Source organism: Plectropomus leopardus, chromosome 4 (genome assembly GCF_008729295.1).
Source record: "Plectropomus leopardus isolate mb chromosome 4, YSFRI_Pleo_2.0, whole genome shotgun sequence".
NCBI lineage: Eukaryota > Metazoa > Chordata > Actinopteri > Perciformes > Serranidae > Plectropomus > Plectropomus leopardus.
The window spans coordinates 33,035,145-33,048,194 of record NC_056466.1 but is presented as its reverse complement, the minus strand read 5'-3'; the positions used below and the strand labels follow the sequence as shown (position 1 = coordinate 33,048,194).

Below are 13,050 nucleotides of genomic sequence, written 5' to 3'. Positions count from 1 at the left end.
TGTGTGAGTGTGTGTGTGTGTGTGTGTGTGTGTGTGTGTGTGTGTGTGTGTGTGTGTGTCTGTGTGCGCTTCAGCTGGCCTGAGGAAACTGCAACCTTCAGATGAGATGACATGTAGTACAGGAGTAACAGAAGACACAGTGATATAAAGCTGCATTTACACTGCGTCTGCTACAGCATGGCTCAGCTCAATTCACTTTGACTTGTTATTTTTTGTATTTTTTTAAAAGGCAGCCTGCAGAAGCTCACTGTGGTCACTTGACGAAGTGCAAACATTCTTATGATTGTTTGTTGAAGAAAGCGTCAAGTGAGAGCTGGAGGTAGCAATGCATGTTGTGTCGCAGTAGCCCCTTTTACATAAAGATCACGCTATAGAGCTGCTAAGAAGTCCCTTATTTATGCAGCTTTTGAATTTTTACATAGAATTCAAAAATGGCAACATCAGCTGTCATATAACAGAGAAGGTAAATGATTGTGATTGACATGTTATGCCTTTGTTATTGTTTAGAAAGTGCTGACGACACATATATTATATTATTATATGTCACGCCAGAGGTGGACGCTCGTTTGTGTGGCCTTTGTTTGGTTCTGTGTCAGAGTGCAGGGGCGGAATAAATAAAGGACTTCGTTGCGGCGCCATAGTGCCATCTCTGTGTAAAAGCGGCTGCAGACTTCACTTCAGCGCTGTTACTATCTCTGTTGCCGGCTAAAAGGCAAGAAAACTCTGACCCACCAAGAGCCATTAATTTTCTCAACTCAACAACTGACTGATAAGTTTTAAGCTCTTTTTTTAGTAAATCATTTATTATGTTGTCTTCTGTGTCTATTGAGCTGACACATTCCCACCTTGGTTGACAATATTGATCTATTCTGTTCTATTCTATTCTATTTTAGTCTCTTATGTACTATACTGTACTGCACTGCACTGCACTACACTGTACTGTACTGTACTGTACTGCACTATACTATACTATACCATACTATGCCATTCTATGCTATGCTCTATGCTATACTCTTCTATACGCACTACACTATACTGTACTTTACTGTACTATGCTATATTACACTATACTGTACTGTACTGTACCGTACTGTACCATAGCACACCACACCACACCACACCAACATAACATAACATAACATAACACAACACAACACAACACAACACAACACAACATAACACAACATAAACACAACATAACATAAACACAACACAACACTACACTACCTCTCATTAAAAACAGCCTTGAATGGGCAGTGTCACATTCTCTATGAGTTCTCTATGACAGTCAGCTAAGTATCCCGCCTACATTGATTGGGTACTATCTGCATTGGAAAACCAAATCACGCACAGCACCTGGAACCAAAAGTGAGTCGAGTTGAGCCTTACCTTGCAGTGGAAACAAGGCATTAGTATTCTGATTCAATCACCACACAGGACCTGTGTTTGTGTGTGCGTGTGTGTGTGTGTTTTCAAGGCAAATGCTATAATTCCTCTACATTCTATCACTGTCAAATAAATTATGGTAACAGCCATCTGCTCTGTATGCGGACGTTGTTTTCTGTAAGGGAAGAGAAACTGAAAGAAATTTTATGTGAATCCATACGTGCCGAGCCAGAACTTCCAAATTAATCAGCCTTTAGTGTTTTTCAGCTTTTTGAATTACAGTAAGTGCTGTGCGCCTTTAGGCCTAAGCCAAGAGTATGTGCACATATTTATTAATTTCACTTTAAGATGATTATTTCTTGGCCTTCCACTTTATTTAGGTTTATATAAATGTATTGGTTAAGTGTATTAAAGTTAATAACTGCGTTGACTCCACATGTATATAGTAAGTAAATATGAAAAATAAAACATTTTATCACCCATACTGCTGTAATTTGAAGCGTCACTTTGTCAAAGTGAGTCATTAAAAATTAGGCAATATAAATTGACTTTAGGGCATGAATGCTTTCATCGCCATCACTGGCAATATGTAATTAAATTTATGATGAACAAAAAAGGAAGAGTTGGAGTTAAATCCAGACGAGAGGTTAATTCATTGGAACTGCAGAGCTGGTACATATTGAAAAGGCACGGAACAAATGATGTGCTCCCTCATTTTTGCCTGGCTCTGGTTTTATTGCCTCCTGAAATCATTTCCATCTCCAGTGTTGTGATTTCAGTGTCTGTGGTTTTCCAGAGAAGTCTCTACATACTCTTATCTGTCATGAGCGCTCTGCATAGAAAGCATTTCTTGTTTTTGTTGCAGGGGGAGATGTTGTGTTGGCATGAATTATTGAGACAATTAGGCAGGTGGCATTGTCACAGGCAGCTGTAAATCCAGCCATTTCTAGATTTCTAACTTCGGGTTTATAAGATGATTAAAAAAAAAGATAGATTAAAGAACTCATTATGGATCATACGCCCGTGGAAATGAGAGTGCACATTTGTTTGAGTTCAGAGAAGAAACTAATACAATTACGAGGGCCAGAGAATAATAAGTCCTCATTTGTGTCGTGTTGCATAAATCTCAATATATTTAAATTCTGCTTTTGGCTAGCTCATTGGGCTGCATCTGATATCTGTTTCACTGTTGGAAATGTTAGAGGAATGCTTGTGCCTCTGTGTGTTTTTTGTGTGTAACTGGAAGTTTTTTATTTGAAAATATTTAAAAATGTTGTAACACTTTAAAAAACTGGATTGACATCAGTTGTCTTGTGCAGCATTCACATCTTTCAAAAGCAGTTAAACCTTTGAAACCTGAGCCATTTGGATTGATTTGGCCAGATAGTTGGGAAACAGGCAATGAGCAACTTTGGAAGACATACCTCTTAAATTGCAAGAAATTAGGAAAAGGTGACAAAATAAAATTTAAAAAAAAAAACAAACAAAAAAAAATCCTGCAAAAATCCTGCACCTTTTGGGTGATTTCTTTTTAAGATGCTCTTTGGGAGTTGAAGAAGTAGTTTATTATCGAGCCAGTTTATTCGGGTTTCAAAGATTTCAGTGTGTGTGTGGGTGTGTTGCACAAATATGACAACAGTCTGTAACACATTTAACACACGTTGCTGTGCGTGGAAACACATGGATGTTACAGGACAGCTGCAGCAGATGCTGCTAATCCCCGTCAGCTGCTGATATCACTCACTATATGAGTGTGGGAGGGTTAACGTCCTGCTGTGGGAGGCCAAATACATCATAGCGTAGAAACATCTATATTATATTTTTGTGTGCAGTCTCAGAGGTGTGTTTATAGATGCATCCATAAGTTAAGGAAATATCATCATCTCTGTTAAGAATAAATATTAAGTTTTCTTGGATCATAACCAAACAAGTGAAATGACTGGCAAAACACAAAGTCCATTGTCAGTACTTCATACCCAATCAGCTGAAATGACAGCCAGTCACATTACAAAAGATCCCACTCACCCTCTGCATAAGTCTTTCCAGCCACTACCATCAGGCCGTCACTGTAAAGTCCCTTTAGCCAAAAAAAAACACTAATAAAACCTCTTTATTCCCACTGCCATAAGTATCTTCATTAAATGGTAATCACCTGCATATCTACATAAACACTATGCCTTTTTACACACAGAGATATATTGTAATTTTTATTCTGTCTAGATTATTTGTATTAGGTATTTATTCAGTTTTTGTTCAGTGTCTGAGTTTGTTTTGCACTGTTTGTTGAACAACGTATGAGACGACTTTCTGTCAGCGCAGACAATAAAGTTTTCAGAATCTGAAGTTTTCTGAATCTTTCCATCAGATATCTGGAGTGAGCAGTCATTCCAGACAGACCCTGACCTGCCTCCAGGATGGAAGAAGATCACAGACATGGCTGGTATCTACTACTGGCACATTCCTACAGGCACCACCCAGTGGGAGAGGCCTGCCACCCGCCCAGCACCCCCTGGACAGACCGAGTCCCAGGCCCTGGGCGACCACACAGCCTCCACACCACGTAAACACTCCCTGGGCTCACTCAGCCCCTCACCTACTCCTGACCACGAGGTGAGACTCGCAACAACAAGCTGACACACACAGGAGCGTTTGCTCTTTCCCTTTTTGTTTATGATATAACTGTTGGTTAAATCTTTGATTGTTCTGTTGAACTGTGACCACACAGGATTCTTTGAGTGACAGTTTTTAGTCTCTCCGGCAGAGGTCAGGCTCAGAATGTCGTTGTCTGAAGACAATCCATCCAATGTGAAGAGATGATGAGAAACAATGAAAAAAAAGAAGTCACATATTTAAATTATTAAGTTAAGTTGTGCTATGTACAAAAGGCAACTATGAATAACCAATACTGTCATTATTTCTTTGAAAACCCTATTTATTAGTCTGGATAGTAAATTTTAGAGCTGGTGGTCAGTCTGATCAGCGTTATTACTGATAGAAATGTTTTTTTGAAACTTCTGATGAGCATAAGTCAGCAAACTTGCACACAGCAGAAAATTAGTATGATGATTATTGGGTCATATTGTATAGTATCGGGTTACTTTTAACACGTATTCCTCTACAGATTACTAAATACATGCCCCAAAATAATATTGATTTTGTAATGTATTCCATTGCTTAGATTAAGTAACATTTTCAAAATACTTTGGATTACTTTGGGATTACTTCAGAATCACTTTGCTGATCTCATTTATCTTATATTTTTATGGGGAAAAAAGACAAGCAATCGTGTCCTGGCTGTGCATCTTCTATTAAAAATCTTGTTATGGGAAGTGCCTTGTGAATTTTACACTGTGTTGTAACAGCAAGTGAGCGCCACTCTTTGGCTTCGCTGAATCAGTTAAATATGCACTTCATGTGAAGTTCACCAAGTCGGCTACCTATCAGCTGTGCACTTGACTGGAAACATAAGCCCCTGAATGCAACACAAGAAAACTCATGTCAATCAACATTTCAAAGGGTTAAAGACAGTTACTGTATTGAGAAAGCCACCAGTTTAAACTTTAACTGAATACTGTTGCTAATTTATATGTATTCTAAATACATAACGCTGTTACTTGCATACTGTTTATCTCCAGACCCTGCGTGGATATTCTACACTCACTATATTAAGTACACCTAGCTAAAACTATTGCAGTCTCATACAACATTTCTACAGTAAATACTCCCTTCCTAAGTCCATTGTGTATGTGTATCCATGCAGTCATGCCAGGCAGAGATCTTCTTCAGGTCTTCAACTCGTTCGGGCAGCACCACCTCTGACAGCTCAGTGGAGCCTCTCTCCACTCACGAGCCCACCCTCACCACATGTGGATTTGTCAACAGCTGCTACTTTGTAAGTATCCAACAAACATTTTTTTTCTGTCCCATTGTACTTACTGTCTGTGGTGTTCTGCACATTCTGTACGAATCTATTTAAGCCTCCATATGGCACCACAGGACAATGTATGTGATTGTTTTTCTGTGGTCCCAGCTGAGATTAGTGAAGGATTGGCAGAAATATGCAACGGGACAGCCGGGTAAAGAGGGTGAGACAGAGGGAGGACCATCAATACTGCAGTCTAGCAGCAGAACACAGGAATACAAGAACACTGAGTCAATCAATCAGTCAATCATGCAGAATGATGGAGGGAAGCACAGAGAGGAAAGAAGATTGATAGAGAGGAACATGGTGTAGATAAAGTATTGATCCAGTGAGAATGGACTGATGTTGACAGATAGATGTGCCAGAATGAGATCCTGGCACATCTATCTGACCCTAGCACTACTCCACTATTAGCCAGTGACACATGAGCCAAAATGGCAGACAGACTAACAAAGTGAATGTTGATCATTTTAGTCCTTTTTTTTAATTACATTTTTTGGTGAAATTAAAATCGTTGTACATAATAAAGCATATTAAAGTGGGAAAGAATAAAATAACAAATAAATTAGAAGAGAAGTGTATGTCGTAAAATTATTTATACGGGCAACAGTGACACTAATACTGTGTTTTTCTGAAGAAAAGAAACAAAAAAAACCCAAATAAATAAATAATATAATATTACTATTACTATTACTACAGCTACTACTACTACTACTAACTAATAATGTAATAATAATAATGATAATAATAATAATAATATACTAGTAATAATGATAATAATAATAATAATTTGAAAGAAAGTCTGGCTGCATACATGTAGTCCTAAAGAAAAGAAACAATAGAATCACAAATAAACTATGAATAGTTAACATTTGAGTAGCTCACTGTAAACTTAGGCGTAGTGAAGTCATAATTATATCTTCTTCCATCAAGTGAACTCCAATCTAAATATGGGTCCAAGTCCAAGATGCCGGCCTACAGCTTTTAAAGTTATCCTGCTAAGTCTTACAATAAATGTAATATATATACATTTTTTTTAAATAAAATTTTTCCATCACATAAATATAATAAATAACATTGATCCAGTCCTCAAACTTAGGTGCATCTGCTGTGAACCTTTTTCTCATAAGAGTCCTCTGACACACCGTAAACATAATGTAAAACATATATTTTTTTTTTTTACAAATCTCTTAGTCCTTTTCTCTAATGCTGTAAATCTCCCTGTCTCCCTCTTGTTCTCTCCTCAGCCTCGTTCCTCTTCTCTGCAAGGGATGCCCGATCCAGAGAGTCGCTCTCAGCATCTTGAAGATGAGGACAAGGTAGGGTACCTCAAAAGTTTTACACATGTTTTTTTTCTCCTTCCTTGCCTGCCACTCTTGATCTCCTTTGGTTTAGGAGCCTTGTGGTTTGCTTTGTGTCTTTCTCTCTGTGTACATGTGGCACAGATAGGGCTGGGTAGCGGTACTCAATACCTTTATCAGCCAAAATAACTCTGTACCAAGAGTATAAAAACGTCCTTATTCATACAAGCCAATCACTCCAGTGGCACTTGTCAGAGTCAGCGGTCCGGCGTGCAAAGATGCCACCGAATAAATTAGTAAAAAAAGTTATATCAAATGAACTATTGGTATTGGTATTACCTTAAGGATACTGGTATTTGTACTGGTTTAGTAAGTTTTTTAAACAATACCCAGCCCTATGCACAGGTAGAACAAAAAATATGCCTACTGCATCTGTGTGTGTGTATATTACTGTATAGGTATGTCAACTAGTGCCACATACAGTCTGTAAGTATTTGGACAGTGACATGTTTTTCAGTTGGTCTGGCTCTGTAGTTCAGCACACTCGGGGTACAGTAAGACTTACAACCACACTACAGTTAGGTTGACTTGACTTTTGATTGATGTGGCTTTCTGTCAGGGTTATAGTGGTACTCATTGATGGATTACTGAATGGGCCTACTGGAAACAGGCCCAGGGGCCCAAAGTGTCAGGAGGCTCCCCTGGCCTTCACCTACAGAATGTACCCAGAAGAGATAAGTAATCGACCAGGAAGAGACTCAAAAAGACCACCAAGAGCCACAAAACAGCTCTAAACAATTGTAATGAGATGCAAAGCAACTACATGACACAAAGTGACTCTCAACCACTACAAAAATGGGCAAAACAACCACAAAGCGACAAAAGGTCACAATGAAGACACACAAAATAGCTAGAAAGAGCTTTAAATCCACTGCAAAGAGGTGCAAAGCAACTACAAAGAGACACAACAAGTTCCCAGAGAGACACAAAATGACTACAAAGAGTTGCAAATCACAAAGAAACTCACAAAAACAACAAAAAGGGGCAAAACAACCACAAATAGAAGCGCAATGTCTTCAAAGAGTTGCAAAACAACTACAATTAGACTCAAAATGACCATTAAAAGACACAAAATAGCTGTAGGGAGACACCAAGAGACGCTCAAGGACTACTAAAAGGGGCAAAATGACTAAGACACACAAAACGACTGCAAAGACATGCAAAGCAACTGCAAAACTACACAGTGACTCTCAACCCATACAACAATGCCCAAAATAGACACACAATTACTGCAGTTGCTTTGCAACTCTTTATGGTCTTTTTGTGTCTCTTTATATTTGCTATGTGTCTCTTTGCAGCAGATTTTACTCTTTTATAGCCATTTTTTGTGTCTTCATCGTCATTTTGTGTCTCTTTATGGTTGTTTTGCCCCTTTGCCTCACCATGAGGCTCTTTGTGTCTCTTCACAGTTGTTCTGTGTCTCTTAATGGTAATTGTGAGTCTGTTTGTAGTTGCTTTGCACCTCTTTAAAAAGGGACACAAACAAAAAGCGGCAAAACAACCACAAATATACACACAAAGACTTCAAACAGGTGCAAAGGAACTACATACAGACCCAAAATGACCATTAAGAGACACAAAACAGCTGTGAAGAGGCATAAAGAGCCTCACGACAAGGAGCAAAACAACCACAAAGAGATGCAAAAAACACTCTCTGTGTGTCTTTCTCCTATGTAGGAGAGCTGATGGGGCCTTCTGCATGTCTTTGCCCAGGGGCCCATTGTCTCATAGTCCATCCATGGTGACACTCATATATCTCTTTTTTTTTTGCTGACTTGGCACTTAGCTAGATTGAATTTTTGTAGAAAGAATTAAAGCTGAATGTTATTTCAGGTCCATCATCGAGAATAGGTGTCAGTGTCCAAATGACTGCACTCTATGTCTGTATTGTTCATATCCTACTAATCATGAATCAATAGATTCTCAGCAGTGAGGTGAATGTTCAATAGGAGCAGGAAACACTTGAGAAAAGCTTTTCAAGTCTCGATCGACAGCTTTTCATTGAAGAAATGTTCTGCTGCGTCGCTCCTTATTGCAACAGGCACTCTGTGTGAAGTGAGCTAGTTAGCTAACAGCCTTCTTCTGTCTGTCCTCCCTCGCTCCCCTCCCTCCTCTGACCCCCCAATCTTTGCCCCACCACTCTGTGTGTGTGTACGTGTGTGTTTTAACGCTGTATGTAGAAGCAGGTGTGGAGTGATTTTGGCGGAAAGATTGATAGTGAAGTGTGGAAGGCAAGTATAATGCACTCAATGAGTCTTGGTCTCTCCTCAGCCACTCTTTGAGTGTGTGCATCATTGCATTTTGTGCTAGAAATTCACCGCCTGGGCAAAAGCATGTGTGGCTGATGCTTCCACATAAATGTAACTGCGCCAACCACAGCATTTTGACACGCCTGATATGAAAAGCACCTCTTTCTGTCTGCAGCAGCACACTCGACAGGTTTCTTTCTTTCCTTCTGTGGCTAAAACATTGTCATGTTTCCTCCTGCTGGCACAGATCTGAATGTGTTTGCACACACAAGTGTGTGTGTGTACATGCTATATGTTAACTTTCCTTCCTCGATGCAGCATGCCCCATTAAACATAACACACCGACGCCATTTCTCCATCCAGCGAGGCCATTCCGCCCACACTTGGATGCATGCTGGCACATACTGTGTTGGGTTGATAGACTTACAGCTGGTGTCTGCCAGCTCTGTGTCTTTTAGCCCATCTCCCACATGGCCTGTACCTGTGAATGTTATGGCAGTTATACATATCAGTGTTGTGTTAGAACAGGAGCCAATCTGATGTTTGTTTAAGATGCTCGGGGAACGTGGTGGTGAGATTTCTGGATACCTGCCACAGCTCTGTTTTGACCATACTAAACTGCATTCACAAACTATTTTGTCTGGAGATTAAACCTAAAAGGCAAACAGTAAGTATGGACAATGAATGATATGAATTTGATATCCTCCTGCGTTAACACTTTAACACGTGGATCAACATCAGTTTTCCTGTGCTCCACTCAGACGCCTTTCATAATCATTTAAAATTCTGAAAACTGAGCAAATTGATTTGATTTCTTTCAAAAACATGGGAATAACAAAATGAGCAATTCGGCAAGAAATGTCCTACAAAGTGCAAAAAAAAAAAAGTAAGATGACAAAAATTGGCCTGAAAATGAGCTGGGATGGATTATTAAATATCATAGAGAGAGAGAGAGAGAAGACAAGAATATTTATTTTCTAATAATTTGATTTGTGTTTTATCTATTGTTTTAATAATTTATTTTTTGTTTATTTTTATTTATTTATTTTTTTACTTTGTTGTTGTTGTTTTGGCTTATTTTATGGTATTTTTCTTGTAACTTTCTTGTGGTCATTTGGGGTTTTTTTGTGGGGGGACTTGATTTTTTAAAAACTTTACTTTGTTGGTGGATGTTTTTGGCTTATTCTCTTTTTTCGTTTGTGCTTCTTTTTACTTTATTTTGTTATTGGATTTTTTTTTAACTTTACTTTGTTGTTGGTTTATTTGACTTATTTTCACGTATTTTTCTTGTTACTTTTTTTACTAATTTCTTGCTCATTTGTGGGCCATTTCTCATAAAGCTGCTTATCGCCCTCCCATGTTTTTAAAAGAAACCAAGCCAATTTGCTCAAGTCTGAAAGGTGAATAATAGGATATAAAAATACAACCCTTCCATCTGCATTACTACACAACTATAAAGTACCTAAAAATAAAATGACAGCAAGGTTCTTGTGTCCTGTGGGATCAGACTAATGAGACGTTTCTTCAGATCGTAGACGTGTGTGTGAATGACAAAACATTTCGATTTCAGCAGACAATGTTACAGGTTTCATGTGTGAAAGGGGCTTTAATGTGGTTGCCTTTTGGCCAGATGTGTGGGTGTTATTTTGGAGTCATTTTGCACACTCTGATGATGTCACCTGTGTGCACCAGGACCTGCAGGCAGCCACGGTGAACCCCGACCCCAGTCTGAAGGAGTTTGAGGGTGCTACACTTCGCTACGCATCGCTCAAGCTAAGGTGAAAAACGTGCACGCACACACACACACACACACACACGCACACACACACACACACTAAAAAGTACAAAACTCAAACTACCCATATAACTGAATCTCTGTAAGCCTCAAGCACTGTCATTAGTCATCCAACATGTTTTCCTTTCTTTGTCTTGTGACTCAGCTTCATCCCTGACTGTCTTTCCACTAGTTTGATCTAGTTAGTCTCTCTAATCTCGTAAGTAATCAGTGTTAAGAGTTCAGTGAGGTCAGACAAAGCAGGATGTTAGTTGTTCTCTGGAAATGGCTCCATTTTCTCTGTTAGTGTAATGACTGCTCGTAACCTCACATGCAGGGCAGGTACCTTGTACAATGTTAGTAAAGCACAGAATGGTTGCATTGGTAATAACTGCACACTACTAATCGTGTAATTAAATCTACATTTTTTTTTAATGCTTTCTTATTTTTTAAATTTCAGGAACCGTCCAGCAGTGGAAGAAGAGGAGTCCAGCAGTGTCAGCAGTGACCCTGAAACAAAGGTAAGATGCCTTCTCCTGAGCTTGACAACAGAGCAAAGCCAAAGGTTTTATACACAAGACAGATTATACCATAATCAGGGCTGGGCGATACTGAGAAAATCAAACATCACAATATTTTTGACTGGTTACTTCGATATTGCACCAAAATTATAGGCTTGGTAACTGGTGCTTTCATTATCATCAGTAATTTAGATATAATGACTAAATGGCAACAAAACTGTTTACAACAGTCTAGTAATGTCTGCAAATGACATCACTTTAAAGTTATGCAGCCTTTAAAACCAGCAAAGGAAAACACTTTACGTATAACGATACCCACAATCTAAAACAATACACTTATTTCAATATATTGCCTATGTCTGTTGCCTAAGTAGAATTTTTTTTCTGCAGCTATTGCAATGTATCTGTAAAGAGAATCTTTTGATACAGTGCATCGACAAATCTAAATCAAAGAAAAAGGTTCACTTTAGATTTTTTCTTGTCAAACAGCAGACTTTTGCATAGGAACTTCTTTGTGTTGCCTTTACATGAACAGTTAAAAACTATCGATATGTTGGTGTGACTGCAGGGTTTTAGTTCAGATAAGTTTATTTCCACAAAATTAAAAATGGAATAAAATCCTGATGAATGGAAAAACAAAAAAATGTGTCAGAAGCCAGAGGCTTATACAGATGGACCTCCCCTCAACTTTTAAAAAAACAAACAAAAGCAAAACTGAAGAAAAAACAAACTAATAGCAAAAACCAAAACCCCTAAAATAACCTTTTACAGAAAAATACAACAAAAGAGCAGAGAAAAGTAATCAGTCAGTAAACATTAAACCAATAACAACCAAGAAAAAGAACATCATGAATTAAATGTCATGATTAATTGTCTGCTGGTCCTTAAAGTCTTGAAATGTCTTAAATGCAATCTTATAGATATTAAAAGTCAGTTAATAGTCTTGAATTTGAATTGTGAGGTCGTAATTTCAACTCATTTTTTAAAAATTAAAAATATTTCTCTTTGTCAAAACGAGTCAAGCTCTCCTGAGTGAAAGTCCACATCTGGTGTTACAAATCTTGAAACCTTAAAACTGTACTTATTTTATGTTTTCACATACCTGTTGGCAAAATGCATATCAATCTAACTCACTGTGATAACTGCATTCCTACATGAAACATAGTACCTCTGCATATATCCTGCTTACCTTTCTACTGAGCTGCAGTGCTTAAATAAGAAAAAGATGATTTGTCCAAAAATGTGTCTGTTTGTCTTTATCTTAACAAGTTGGCAGCCTGGGCTGGCAAGGATGTCTCACTTGTGCAATGTTGTAATTGGTAGAATCTAAAGTTTCTTTTATTTGCATTATGTAATCCTACTTTTAAACACTGCAGAGTATAATCAACATTCCCAGCACACACCACCTCTTTCCTTGTTTGTATGTATTGTTCTGTTTATGTCCTGAGCCTGTTTGTTTACTGGTGATGTTTATGTTGATTGCTGGGGCAGTCTGTGCTCTCATCTGACTGAAGAGATATCTAAACAACACTGCCTCCAAGCGGAGAGAAGCAGAAGTACAGCTCAGTGCAGCACATTGATGCATCAAGACGTCTTCAACATTCAACTGAGATTCAAATGAGACATTTTGAGTTTTTAAGCAGAGTCGGACTCAGCGTTACTCAGTAGAATGCCGTGCCCATTCAGCTACCAAGAAATGTCAGCGTAGGGTATACATTTAATTTAAAATCCAACTAATTAAACAGGAAAATAGATGAATTATATGTAATTATATGAGGTGTCACACAGTCATTGCATTGTCAGCAAATTGCATAAAAGAATACAATACATACCAAGG

At 38.4% G+C, this 13,050-nt stretch overlaps 1 protein-coding gene across 5 annotated transcripts in view; it reads left to right on the top strand.

Annotated features, from left to right (window-relative positions):
- The window catches only part of apbb2b (amyloid beta (A4) precursor protein-binding, family B, member 2b), a 78,842-nt gene that overhangs the window by 42,260 nt on the left and 23,532 nt on the right, over positions 1-13,050 (top strand). For 4 of the 5 annotated variants that reach the window (XM_042484920.1, XM_042484923.1, XM_042484919.1 and 1 more), the window contains exons 5-10: positions 3,752-3,996; positions 5,147-5,278; positions 6,556-6,627; positions 8,850-8,900; positions 10,611-10,696; positions 11,153-11,213. In XM_042484920.1, the coding sequence (XP_042340854.1) occupies positions 3,752-3,996; positions 5,147-5,278; positions 6,556-6,627; positions 8,850-8,900; positions 10,611-10,696; positions 11,153-11,213 (647 nt within the window). The remainder of the gene's footprint in view (positions 1-3,751; positions 3,997-5,146; positions 5,279-6,555; positions 6,628-8,849; positions 8,901-10,610; positions 10,697-11,152; positions 11,214-13,050) is intronic. The other variant, XM_042484924.1, reaches the window with a different exon arrangement.